The sequence below is a fragment of the Oreochromis niloticus genome, linkage group LG7, assembly GCF_001858045.2.
Source record: "Oreochromis niloticus isolate F11D_XX linkage group LG7, O_niloticus_UMD_NMBU, whole genome shotgun sequence".
In the NCBI taxonomy this organism is placed as follows: domain Eukaryota; kingdom Metazoa; phylum Chordata; class Actinopteri; order Cichliformes; family Cichlidae; genus Oreochromis; species Oreochromis niloticus.
In genome coordinates, this window is record NC_031972.2 from 34919296 (window position 1) to 34933925 (window position 14630).

At 41.8% G+C, this 14630-nt stretch overlaps 1 protein-coding gene across 3 annotated transcripts in view; it reads right to left on the minus strand.

The window, feature by feature from the left end:
- The window catches only part of sh3glb2b (SH3-domain GRB2-like endophilin B2b), a 42369-nt gene that overhangs the window by 27250 nt on the left and 489 nt on the right, over positions 1–14630 (minus strand). The window contains exons 2-7 of one of the 3 annotated variants that reach the window (XM_019361361.2): positions 10939–11080; positions 10137–10148; positions 8474–8602; positions 8063–8196; positions 7323–7415; positions 5220–5282 (exon numbers count right to left, since the gene is read on the minus strand). In XM_019361361.2, coding sequence (XP_019216906.1) covers positions 5220–5282; positions 7323–7415; positions 8063–8196; positions 8474–8602; positions 10137–10148; positions 10939–11080 — 573 coding nt within the window. The remainder of the gene's footprint in view (positions 1–5219; positions 5283–7322; positions 7416–8062; positions 8197–8473; positions 8603–10136; positions 10149–10938; positions 11081–14630) is intronic. The other 2 variants (XM_019361362.2, XM_019361363.2) reach the window with 2 other exon arrangements.

The window sequence follows — 14630 nt, forward strand, 5'->3', positions numbered from 1 at the left end:
CACCCTAAAAAACATGTCTTTTCTACCCAAACTACTAAACAAACATGGGACTTCTAGTCTCTCCACGTGTCCAACCTTCCTCTGCTCTGACACGACCGGGTCGGGCTCCACGTCCCAGCTCTCCCAGCCACTCTGCAGCTGGTTTGATGAAACCACAAAGGGGGTCAAAAAATCAAAAATAAATAAAAATCATATGTTGTGTAAACACTGTAACTGTCCTAAACAACATAACAGATTCTTTTTCCTGTCACATATATTTCCAGCATTAATATTAAACATGGCCAATAAATAACGACATAAAGGTATACCCTCAGGCTTCAGTCGGCTCTAAACCAGGTATTTGAAGCTCCAACCACTTCTTCTTAAATCAGAAGAAAGCTGTCTGAAAGGCAGAGGAACTAAAAAGGCTTGTTTCAGATTGAGGATGAACTGAGGCTTTGCACCAAGGCTCTTTAAGGATATTTTTATTTTATGTAAATGAAGCCATAAAAATCAGGCACAAGGTTACAAATAAAATATAATTGAATATAAAGTGACCAGGATCCCAGGGATTCTGTATTTATCAAGGAATGTTATTTGATCATAAAAATAATTAAGAACTTATAACTCCAATGAATTACAGCCATTTTTCAAAATAAAAGTCCATGCGTCATTCAGGTTCTGCTGATCGGTGTCTCTGTTTGAGCTGAAGCTGTTGTTTTTGTTTTATTTCACATAGGCATACAATAAACTTCAACAAGCCTTCATTTAAAAAACATCAGAGCCAAAACTGAACAATAATAACCATGCTCAAACATGCTTGTGTCATCAGCAACACGTCATGCACAAACACCATTATCTCATGGCTAACATGACATGCTCGACTGAACATTCAAAACACAGCCCTGAAAGATCACTCATGCTGTGAAATCTGCAATCTAACAACTTTTTATTTTCTAGATGTTGGCACAAAATAAAAGAGCCAGTGAAGTGTAAACTCCAGAGCCCTGATGGGTTCAGCTGAGATAAAACAAATCTCACTTTCACATCTTTGTGCTCCTCATCTGTGCTCACAGACTTCTGTAAAGAGCTTTTCTTCTGAGAAGACACGTCCAGGTTTAGATTTTATACCTTTCTATTGTTCACCCCTGAGCTTTCTTTGAAATGATAAACGTTCTAGTCTAAAGCAGAAGTAAAGAAATAAACTCTTGTGTTTTCCTCTAAAAACAACAGGTCAGGACCTCACTGGGTTAAAAGGCTGTCACTTGTGCTTTTCAGTCTACAAAAACTTTTTGAGTGCGATTTGCAGAAAAATGCTGTTCAGATTAAAAATCTGAGATCCTGGTTTATGAAATAAGATTTTTTTTCCTTTTTCTGTTTATTTAACTTTCATTTAAGCGGCAAATTGTTAGTGACAGCAGCAGCCTGGCAGTGTTCGCTAATACGGCTGTGGCCAAAACTACATTTTGATTTGAATACAGTTTTTTAATACATCTGAGAACCATTAAAAAAAAACTGAAGCAGAGAAACACAAAACCTTTAGCTTATTGGGTTTTCTTTTCTCAAGCAAGCAAAAAAAACTGAATACACAAATAACAATAAAAAATAGTATTTCTGCCCATATTTGGGAAATTCTATTTTACAGTAGCTGAAATCATATTGATAGCAGGACTGGTAGCAGAAGCAGTAGCAGCACTAATAACATTAGCAGTACTAGTATCAGGGGAGTAATAGTTCATTTCCATTTTAATTATTTAAGAGCAAATCACAATAACACGACGTTTTTTATACTGTAAATTAAAGACACATTAATACGGAGAAACCCCAATGATCAGACCACCCCATTATGAGCAACACTTTGGCGAGTGGGAAGGAAAAACTCCCTTTTAACAGGAAGAAACCTACATCAGAACAAGGCTTGTTTCATTGTTGTTATTATCATTATCAGTAATAATAATAATAATCCATCCATCCATCTTCTTCCGCCAGCCGAGAGATCTAATCTCTCCAGCGTGTCCTGGGTCTGCCCCGGGGCCTCCTCCCGGTGGGACATGCCCGGAACACCTCACCCAAGAGGCGCCCAGGAGGCATCCGAACCACCTCAGCTGGCTCCTTTCGATGTGGAGGAGCAGCGGCTCTACTCTGAGCCCCACCCGGATGGCTGAACTTCTCATCCTATCTCTAAGGGAGAGGCCAGCCACCCTTCGGAGGAAGCTCATTTCCGCCGCTTGTATCCGCGATCTCGTTCTTTCGGTCACTACCCACAGCTCGTGGCCATAGGTGAGGGTAGGGACATAGATCGACCGGTAAATTGAGAGCTTCGCTTTTACACTCAGCTCCCTCTTCACCACGACGGACTGGTGCAGCGTCCGTATCACTGCGGCCGCAGCACCAATCCATCTGTCGATCTCCGGCTCCCTTCTTCCATCACTCGCGAACAAGACCCCGAGATACTTGAACTCCTCCACTTGGGGGAGGAACTCATCCCCGACCCGGAGTGGGCACTCCACCCTTTTCCGACTGAGAACCATGGCCTCAGATTTGGAGGTGCTGATCCTCATTCCCGCTGCTTCACACTCGGCTGCGAACCATTCCAGTGCGAGCTGGGGGCCATCACCCGATGAAGCCAACAGAACCACATCATCCGCGAAAAGCAGAGATGAGATTCTGAGGCCACCGAAGTGAAAGCCCTCCGCCACTTGGCTGCGCCTAGAAATCCTGTCCATAAAAATTATGAACAGAATCAGTGACAAAGGGCAGCCCTGGCGGAGCCCATCACCCACCGGGAACGAGTCCGACTTATTGCCAGCAATGCGAACCAAGCTCTTGCAACGATTGTATAGGGATCGAATGACCCGTAGCAATGGGCCAGACACCCCATACTCCCGCAGCACCTCCCACAGGACACCTGTATCCTTGAGAGGATAAAGAGCTGGTCCAGTGTTCCGCGACCAGGATGAAAACCGCATTGTTCCTCCTGTATCTGAGGTTCGACTAGCGGACGAACTCTCCTTTCCAGCACCCTGGCATAGACTTTCCCAGGGAGGCTGAGGAGTGTAATCCCCCTGTAGTTGGAACACACCCTCCGGTCTCCCTTCTTAAAGATGGGGACCACCACCCCGGTCTGCCAGTCCAGGGGTACTGCCCCTGATCTCCACGCAACATTGTAGAGGCGTGTAAACCAGGACAGCCCTACAATGTCCAGAGCCTTCGGGAACTCGGGGCGGACCTCATCCACACCAGGGGCTCTGCCACCAAGGAGTTGTTTAACTGCCTCAGTGACCTCGCCCCCGGAAATTGGCAGGTCATCCCCCTCATCCCCATACTCCGCTTCCTCCTCAGAAGACGTGTCAGTGGGATTAAGGAGGTCTTCGAAGTATTCCTTCCACCGCCCGACAATTTTCTCAGTTGAAGTTGGCAGCGCTCCGCCAGCACTATACACAGTGCAGGTAGAGCACCGCTTTCCCCTCCTGAGACGCCTGACGGTTTGCCAGAATCTCTTCGAGGCAGTCCGAAAGTCTTTTTCCATGGCCTCTCCGAACTCCTCCCACACCCGAGTTTTTGCTTCAGCCACTGCCCGAGCCGCATTCCGCTTGGCCTGTCGGTACCTGTCGGCTGCCTCCGAAGTCCTACAGGCTAACCACGCCCGATAGGACTCCTTCTTCAGCCTGGTGGCTCCCTTCACCTCTGGAGTCCACCATTTGGTTCGGGGATTACCACCACGACAGGCACCAACCACCTTGCGGCCGCAGCTCAATGCAGCAGCTTTGGCAATGGAGATGCTGAACATGGTCCATTCGAACTCAATGTCCCCAGTCTCCCTCGGAATGCTGTTGAAGCTCTGCCGGAGGTGTGTGTTTAAGATCTCGCGGACTGGGGCCTCTGCTAGGCGTTCCCAGCACACCCTCACTACACGTTTAGGTGCACCGGGTCTGTCCAGCGTCCTCCCCCGCCACCTGATCCAACTAACCACCAGGTGGTGATCAGTTGACAGCTCAGTCCCTCTCTTTACCCGAGTGTCCAGAACATATGGTCGCAGGTCTGGTGATACGATTACAAAATCGATCATCGACCTGCAGCCTAGAGCGTCCTAGTGCCACGTGTACTTATGGACACTCTTATGTTCGAACGAGGTGTTCGTTATGGCCAAACTGTGATTTGCACAGAAGTCCAATAACAAAACACCGCTTGGGTTCAGATCAGGGAGGCCGTTTCTCCCAATCACGCCCCTCCAGGTCTCGCACACAATGCACCCGACCCCTATGGCGCCTCCTGCGGGTGGTGTGCCTGCGGGAGGAGGGGCCCATGTCCCCTTTTCGGGCTGTGCCCGGCCGGGCCCCATGGACTAAGGCCCGGCCACCAGACGCTCGCCCTCGGGCACCCTCCCCGGGCCTGGCTCCAGGGTGGGGCCCCGGTAACCCTATCCCGGTCAGGGTAAACTGTTCCCTCAATGTTTTCCTCATAAAGGTCAATATACATAATAATAATAATAATAATAATAATAATAATAATAATAATAATAATAATAATAACAATGATGATGATAATGATAATAATAATTTAAAATAAAGAAAGCAAATCAGACTTTTACATTTCTGCACCTACATTATGGGTACAATTGATTTCATTTGGGTTGTTTCTGTTTGTCAATGTAACCTTTGTGTAACCTGATAAGTCATTAATTATAAATTCATATTTAATGTGGCAGCCTAGCTCTTTTTTTGAAGGATGGCTCACTTTCCTCACCTCAGGCTATTTTTGTTTATTTTGTGACGAGGTTGCTTTCTCAAAAGGAAAATACATTAAAATACAATTAAAAATGCATTTTCATATATTTCCAACATATGTAGAAATTTTTGTAGATTTTTGTTTGGTTTTGTTTTAGCAAAATCACACAGCTGTTTTTTCCCCACTGTCCTTACTTGCGGTTCACTTTGTTCATTTGTGATTGCCATGAAAAATAGTATATATATATATATATATATATATATATCTATAAAAAAGAAAAACTACATTTTTTGATAATAAGCAAAACCAAAGAAAAGACACAAACAGGCTGATGGTAAATGGAGACCTGATTGTTAAACAAGCCCATGTTAACAGCTTCAGCTGCAGGTCAGACTTAAAGATGCTGCTGTTAGTTTCTTTTGGAGTTTTTTTGCATATGAAATTAAAAATAAATGCATTTTCTTGATCGTCATGTGAGCCATGAGTTCTGAGGTGCTGCTCGTTTCTCTTACCGCTGATGCACTGGCAGAAAGAACATAATTTCGAGGCCGTGTCTCCTGAAAATCAGGTGCAGCCTACAGCAAAGGAGAGCAGGGAGGAGGAAACAAACACAGATTGGCACAGAAGTCATGCAGTTACAAACTGTGAGCAGACAAATAAAAACATGTTAGCAGGAAGCACAAAGCAAACACAACGAGAGCAGATCATTGAGCCTGAAGCTGGAAGCATCCACAGCATTTAACTCGTGACCCCTGCTGACCCCAAAGAGACGTCACAGTGAATAATTTATCGCCTGCTTTTAAGCTGTGAATGGTCAGAGTCGCATTACATTCTGATGCTGATGGAGCTGCTCCACCCTCCTTTTTGTTTGTAGACCATCGTTATTACTAAATTCAGTCTGTATGACCACGTTCTCTTCAGAGGAAATCGTCCTGACACAGGTCAGCTTCAGAGACGAAACGCAAGCACCTGCAGCTGCCTGACTAAAACAAAATAATTCATTTATTTAATGTTTTTGGGAGTTATTCTTCTAAAACTCTACTAAACGAAGAAAAGCTGCCTCATACTGAGCTGGACTTTATGCTGTGTGGTTTTATTTATTAAAGTTTATTTAAAGGACACTTTTGATTTGATTTGTTTCCACAAACAGAGGAAGGTCTGATCATGTTGATTTTTCCTCCACTTCAAAGATTTTCTGTTTTATTGGAAATAAAAATAAAAAGAAATTTTTTTGTTTTTCAGCTTCTATAATTTTATAAATCCTGTCGTCGTTCTCGAAAAACCTCATTCATGCCTGTAATTCTCTGCATGTGCGTCTTGAAAACTCATCTGAGGTTTGTGTTCAGATGCTGCTGCTCATCTTTTGACAGGTGTTTGATCACATCACTGTGGTTTTAGCAGGTTTACACCGGCTCCATCTCTGTTCAGGTTTTAAGATATAAAGCAGCTAAAGTTGCTCTGACTGCTGAGGTCTCGAGTTGAAGCCCTGAGACTCTGGAATAACCTGAAACTTCAGATTTGTGCTGCAGATTCTTTTAAATCCCGTCTTCAAACTCACTTCGTTTACCTTTGCTTTTAATTAAATTTCACGTTGAGTCCCATCGGGCTTTTTTATCTTGTAGTGTCTTTTTTTAGTTTGTTGTAAGTTAAATTTATTGTTTGTTTTCATGACGTACTTTATTATATTTATTTATTGGTCTATGGTCTTTTCTTGTTTGTTTTAAACTAACTTGTAAAGAACTTCTATCAACTTTGTTGCTTTTAAATATGCTGTAGAAATGAAACTGAACTTAAAGTATCTTGTGTTATAATATCTGAATTACTAATACCTATGAATGACATTGATTGGATTGATCGGACCTTTTGTGGCCCATTTCAGATTATTGAGGATCAAAAATTCCCATAAGTCTCTTCTTATGTAAAAAAACCCCCCAAAAAACTAATCCCTGTCAGAAATCTACTACTGAAGGGCTCATTTGATCTGCATGAACCAGTACTGATGTTTTGTGCTGTGACAATGGTGCCCCCTGATGGTACCACAGGCGTCTGAGATAGCTCACCAGCATCAACTAATACCAGGTTTACTGTGGTTGTTTTCTTCCATTCCTGCATGCATAGGATAATCTGACGTAGCTCTGTTAGATTAAATCATTTTAAAATCAATGCGATGGTGAACAGATGAACTCTGAAGGCTCCCAGTGATCACTGAACTGGACTTTAGTTCTGATAATCCAGCTGAGAAATCTGCCACTGTGAGAGCGTTAACAGAGCAGCCATCGACCTGTCTGCTAACGAGGCGTCCACTGCATCTGTTGGAGTTTTTAAAGACTAAAACAAAAGACTGTTTGTAATATTTACATGCAGAGTTGGTGCATAAAGAAGCGTTAGGAACTTTTCCTTCATGAATCTGACAAACATGCGACAAGCAGCGCAGCCAGCCGGTAAGCTTTCCAACATGTCAGAGGTGAATCTGCTCACATGCACTCTGAACATGTGACCAAAACAAGAACAAAATGAGCACCTGACATACTTCACTCAAAGCTGTCTGAGTCTGGCTGTGCTCTGATGGTTTCTGATCTTAGGGTAGAAGAAGAACTGTTGAAATTTGATCTCACCGCTGCTTTGGCTTCTGCCTGCTTGGCTTTTTTCAGGCGTGCCTTACAGATGTCCAGATCCAGCCGGCGATTCTCCAGCAGCCGCCTCTCTTTCTGCACGAGGAAGAAAAAAGAAAACGATTCATTCAGCAAACAAACCTGCAGCAAACCTGTGCAACACGTCATCACCCCGAAGACCTCCAGCAGCGAGTACATCGCTCTGACAGTTCAGGATTTGTGATTTGATCCCCATTTAGATTTTTACTGATTCTTTCCCTTCTTTATTTTTGTGTTAGGTCAATTTTCTTCTTTCTTTCAACTTCCTGCTTTATTTTGGTAACTACTTTTTCCTATGTATCACTTTTCTTTCCCGCTTTCTCTTTCCCAATCACTGTTTTTTTTTCCACTCTGTGGAAAAAGTCATGGGGTGAAGGAAAAGTGTGAAGGAGAACAGATGAGGACAAAGGAAAGGAGAGGTTTGGTGCTCGGACAGTCTGCTCTCACACACTAAAGGTTCAAACATATCAGCAGGTTACGGCATTGAATGAAAAACACACTATTGATGAACATTTTCACGATATTCACCACACAGCCATGCTGACTGTTTGTTTTTAATGATGCTATGAATGGCACTTTCTCTTTTGCTTTGCTAAAGGATGTAAAAGGATGCTTACAGCTGCAAAGACTTCATTCCTATTTTGTATCAGCACGTCAGTATTTACATATACTGACATATTTTCATATGAAACAGTCAGACTCACTGATATGGTCCTCCAGTCTCCCTCCAGGAAGTTGCGCAGAGGTGAGAGGAAAGTGGCGGCAGAGGTGTGGAGGAACTCGCGCTCGGCTCCTCCGAGCCTCTTCTGGTACTCCCCTACTGTGATCAGGGTCTTGCCTACAGTTACAACAACACAGCAGCACACTCAGGTTCAAACCACAGATTTGATGGAGACAAAACAATCAAATCAGTTTTCAAATAAAATTTGGACTAAAGTGTGTTTTAGCTGTTTAAACACCCTCCACGTCCACATTTATTTTTTGTTTTCTTGAAAATGTTGTAAAATGCTTTGCTCTTTAACTGCTAACAGAATGAGAGCTGCTTCAGAGGAGCATTTAGAGCTTCATGAGTCATTAGCTGCAGCAGTATCAGTTTCAGCTGCAGCTCCACTCACCGTATGGCGTCTCTGGACCAAATTCGATGGCGGCCTCCAGCATGTACTGACCCAGCAGCTCCGCGTTGGTCGTCCTGGAGGGAAGCTTCTTGTCCAGCTTGTCATAGATGAACTCCTCAATCCGAGCGCCTGGATACAAGGTGATAAAAAGACAACTGTGACCAACACATTAAAAAAAATTATCCCACACTCTTTATTATCCTACATTTAAGAGTCCAATTGTACCAAAGGTGTTATTAATCTCTCTGAACAAGCTAATTATCTGTAATTTACGGCTTGAATTTATTCATAGTTTACTCCTAATACCAAAGGTTATATTTGCTTCTAAAATTAGTTTTTTTAATGGGGAAACATTCCTCCAAATTCCTCTGATACACTATGTGTAAACACCAGTTCACTGCAGGTGTTTAATCTTCAGTAAGTGCAGACATGTTGGCGGTTCTGAAAAACATTCACTTATGCACAGATGTAACTTTGGTTATGAATAATTCAAGCTGCATCAGAGCTGGCAGGAAATGGTTGGGGTCGGTTTTGGGGGCGTGTACAGCTCTTGAAGCATTTTTTAGTGGGAACCCACTAGTGTCATAATCTTTTATCTGATATTTTATCTGACATCACCATATTGGTGGTCTTCCTATGGTATCACATTTATGTTTCTCTGGGGCCAGAATTGCAACTGACCAATCCCACCAACAGGGCATACAGGGGTAGGAGTGGATCGGCGTCTTTGATCATTAAATATTGGCAGCAAGATCAAAGCTGCAGCCCAGTGTTTCATTCAGCTAATAAAAGCATAGCCTTTGCTTTCCATGGCAGCTGGATCACAAATGGATCTATAATCTAAACTTCAACCTGTTTTTAACGACAGCATATAACAGCAGATAAATGTTGTGGGTGGCATCATATCTGTCTTGACATGATTGGTTGAAGTTGCCCATAACAAGCAGTTACAGACAGATAGTTCATCAAATCGCCTGCTAATCATTATATCAAAGAACCAGCTATTCTCCAAATAGTTTCCAGGATGACTTCAAACCATCTGATGGGTCTGGTTAGTATAATCTGTGATGGGAAATAAAAATACAAGTACATAAAATTGTACCCGAGTATGGTATTTGAATCAACCAGGCCCTGCCAAGGTATCAGTGGCTGTATCCCATCAAAAGTTGGCAGGTGTCTACCTGAATAGAAGGTCATTAGTAATTCAACACCTGTTTGTATCTACACCCTCCAGTCCAGACCTTAAACTGCACAGCAGACGGTGTCTGAAGCTTAAAATACTGTAGGTCTGTATGTGCTAGACTACAGATGTAGTCAGATGTGCATGAAAAACCAGAGTAATTTTGGGCTTTTAATAAACTATCCAGAGCTTTACACCACCATAGACTGAGAGGGTACCAACCGAGAACGAAGCCCCTGCTCTAGAATGAACACCACTATTTGGCCACAATGACAATATGTGTGTTTGGAGGAGTAAAGGTGAGGCTTTCAAACCTACTATCACTACACCACCTCTCAAGCCCAAGATTACTTTGACATTTCTGGCCCTGATGAGTTTATGGAAACTTTTGACCACAACTATGTATGTATAATGTGTAGTCACATCACAATGCTGAGTAGGCTTTTTACACAAAGCACTCTGGGAAAAGAGGCCAAGACTTACCAGTGTGGTCAACTGAAGCATGGAGGGTACAAAATACACAGGTCAAAGGTTAAGCATTACTCCCACCATCCAATCATGTTCACGTTTAACTATAAAAGCTTCTAAAAGGCACATTTCCAGAGAAAGTTCCCAAAACACCCAGAAACTAACGTCCAGGGACTTTCCCCAGGGTAAAAGTTCCTCCAGCAAGTTAAACTGATTAGACTAAAATTAATTCGTGAAATTGTCTCAAATTCTAATCTAACCAACCTCAGAAGCTTCGACTTTCTTGTTAGTCCAAACACAAAATCCCTCTGGCTATTCATTTTCAATTATTGTCAGACACTAAAAACAAATCCTGCTTTTAGTAGGTTTCTCAGAAATGTAAAGCATTAAAAAAAATTGCAAGATTAAAAAGCTTTTATACATGACCACTTAGCTTTAGTTATTAACACGGGAAGGTTGTCAATCTTTGTAAAATACTAGCTCCTGAGCAAAGACTTTATAGGAACTTATTACATATACAGTTCAACAAAAGGGTCAAATAATCTATCACTGGAATTCAGGAACTTCTTTGGAAATGATAGAGCTCAAAAGGTTTCTGCTTCCCAGGGAAATTTCCTTTAGTAGAAACCTTAACCTTAACTGTAACTAAATGTTACTGAGCAACAATTAGCAAAACACTGTCAAAAGAACAAGTTCTAAGTATGAACAGATCTTTTGTCAACAAGTTTAAGAACTACATCTTCTTTCAACTCAGTGCAAAGAGTTGAAGATGCGACTTTATATATGTAGGGGAACTTCTGCAATGTATAGAACTTACTGGGATTGGGCTGCAGTAGCACCTCTGTTTGTTTTAAGATCTTTTCAGTCCAATTCTTGGTGCAGTCGGCACGAGTGATCAGGTTCTCCAAGTGTGGATCCAACTCAGTCTTCTCAGCCTGGCCCAGCTTCTCCTCTGTGAACTAAGAGTGAAAAGTCACAGGTAGATGACACTGATAACAGGTAAACAAGCCCTAGAAGAACAAGTTCTGTATGAATCTAAACCAGGTCATCCACTGCCCATCACCACACAGTTCTAGTGCCGGTTTGGATTATGAAAACCAGCTGATAGTTTGACAGTTTTGAGAGTTGATCATCACATAGCATTTTTACAGAAGTTGGGGTAACTTCATGGGGGAAATTGTGATCTGCATCTGCAACTTCATAGGGGTCCAGTAGCCACTTCTAACATCATTCCAACTTTGGGAACAGCAATTTTGTGATCCTTTGCTGGCACCAATTGTTTTTTGGTGGAATCCATTCTCGTTTGGGCCACGTGCCCATGTCGGTGGAGAGGGACTGCATGGGGCTGATGTTTGGAGCTTTAAGTGAACATCTCAACAGTTATTGCATAGATTTCTATGGAATACTATACCGTAATATCTCTAATAATGCTTAATCTGTGATCATATTAGAAGAAGTGGGACATAATCAACAAATCCCAGATTGAATTGCTTACTTCACAGAATGAATTATCTACCAACAAACCACCAAATTAATAGAGTTTGTCACTGTTCGGTTGGTGTTCTCAAGATTAAAAGGTAATGCTTGACTGAGTCAAAAGGTTATCTTCATCTACTTCAAAAGGATGTTCATTTTTTTTTTTAAAAAAAGGATCAAATGGCATTTTAGTTTTTATTTATACAGAAATTACAGAAAATCTCAAAGGTTTTACAAACCAATGTGAAAATATCTTAATTTTTAAACTTGTCCTCATGCTTTTCATCTACCGCTTACTCGATCTTTATGATCGCAATTCTATAATAATCAGAACAAACCCATCATATTTTAAGACCCAGACAAATTATCTTAAACCTCAGTTTCTAACTTATACATACGTTTTTTTTTCTCACTAACTGGAACTTTGAAGCATGTCTTATGCAATCAAAGATGAGAAGGCCCACTTCTGCTCTCTAATAACTGAGGCCAAAGATCGCCATCTGTGGTATCAGGCCGGGCTGTCAGATGATTTCTTTCATTCAAATCTGACTGACAGACAGCAACGGCGGCCAGCTGGACTTTAAAGGCAGGCAGAGGAATTCACCGTCACTGTCAGAAAGCAGCAGGGAGAAACTGACAGCAGCTTCATGGGCGAGATCGGTTCTTTAAAAGGCAAAAGTACTGGCAGGTATTCAGGAGCTCTGTGATGGACAGTCTGTTATTCAGGGCTGGATTATTGGACTCCACTCAGGGCCTTAGGGACTGTAAAAGCCGTAGGTCCACCAAGTTTTAATTCATTTGTGGGTATTTAATTAACCTTTCCTATCCTTTACAGCACAGCAATTTAAGGACTATGCAAATACATTAACTCAGCACTTTGTCATTTCTAGTTTTATATCTCTTGGAGATATATCTTTTATATACTTATAAATGCACCATGGGTGGCTTGGGGTGAAACTGAGTTTCAGTAGACTGTATACTGTGTTGCTGCTTTATTGACAATAAAGCTCTTGAATCTTGAATCTTAAAGAGTCTAACTGGGATAAATTTGAGCATTTATCCAAATACAACATTTAATCTAAAGGTCTTTAAATTTGCTTATTAAGCTTTTTGCTTGGTCACTGGCACCACTAAAACACCACATCGAGTACTGTAGTGGCATTGTGTCAAAATCTGCACCCAGAAGCAGCACCAACCACAAAGAGACAGAGAACAACTACAAAGATGCAAATTCACCACAAGGGGACACACATAAAGACTGAGTCTCTTTATCTCCCTCTCTCTCTTAGTGTCTCACTAATGGTTGGTCAGACTTTTAAAGTCAGCGTCCACGAACCCGTTCACTCCCAGTCTGTGAGTCATATATGACACGTGTAGACATGTAAACTACAGAAAGAGTTAATGGTTTTTTGGTTTTTTTATCCTGCTTCCTGCCTTCATTGGTTTCCTGTGTTTTCCCACAATGCACTTGGACAACCTCCAGGAAAGCAGTCTGACCTTGTTGCATTCATGAGTTCATTTTTTCCAATAGGAGCAGCAGTGTGCAGAATAAACCAGTTAAAATGCTTCACTGAGCTTTACTCCTTTTATTGATTAATATTATTCCTTAATGATTTAAAATACATTATTTTAATCTTTGAATTAAAATCATATACTGTGAAAGTTCATATTTGGTGAAGTCAGAAGAGCCTCTGTCTGGATAGGATGAAGTGTCACTCTTCAAATAGAGATTGACAGACCACGTGACTTTAGCGCATTGCTTTGTGGGTACAAGTGGCAACAAAATTTAAAAAAAGAAATCTTTAACAGCATAATAACTTAGCAATAAATTCAATGATTTCTGACTAGAAAAAAAACAACAGAAAAAATGCATTCATGCATTGTTCACGCATTGGTCAGACCACATGTTTCAAACTCAGAGCTCATGGAAGACATCCAGCTCTAACTGCAGAGTTGGTGTGATGTGGATCGACTGTTGTGCTCGACTTGCTCGGAAACAGTGAAGAAACTTGTTGAATTTTTGTTGCGTCATTGAGGCTTTTATGCAGATTAAATTCTATCCACAATGTTCAACAATATTGTACAGGAGACCCTTTTTTATGTGGTCCTTGATGTGATCCCAAACCCACTTCAGCCTTTAATGAAAGTCAGTTTGACCTCCTGCACTGTAGACTGTCTTTACGGGTAACAGACAACTGCAACTCACCCACTAATGCCCAAAGGGGATCTTTCAATCACTACAGTGGCCTCCTGTGTCTCACAGGACGGATCCCAAGAACCCAGTTCTTAGTCTACCCAGCACTAAATGAACTTGGGCATAGATGCATGTGAATTTACTTGAGACAAATGGGAACCAAACAAAGTGAAGTAGCTTTCAGTTTTCATGCTCTCCAGCTGTGGAACAAACATCCTGAAAATATGGTCAGTTAGTTTAAAACAGGGCTTAAAAACTTGACTCTTTGAAGTGCCCTCATTTAACTTTAATCTTTTATTTGCTTCTTACTGTAACAATTCAATGTATCCTGATTATAACGTTTTAAATACAGTTTTGATGTCTTCTCTTTCTGTGATGAGTGAGATGGAGACCTTTTTAAGCCTTTAATGAAAAGTGTATCATATGGCTGCCGAATTTCTTACTGAAGCCTAAAGATCCAGTATTTTTCTGCTCATTACCTGACTTGTAGCACAGACTTTATCAATGAATTTCTAATTTTTCGAATGGGGTTTGGTGTACAAGTTCTCGAGAGTGAGTGATTTAATGCTGTTTGCGACTGGTGAGCCAGATAAATTAATTAATCTCTATGTTGGGGAGTTGGAGGGGAGCAGGACGGAGTCTGCTGGAGTCACATGGGTGATGCACCCGATCACAGCCATCAATAATGGATCGAGGCTAGACAAACCTTTATCGGCTTACACGCAGCGGGCTGCTCGGTCTGCATGGAAAACACGCCACACAAATACACTCCGTTATACACACAGACCTCACGAAGAAAACGCAAAGCTTCAGCTTCTTTAATCGAGCTCCAGGCCCAG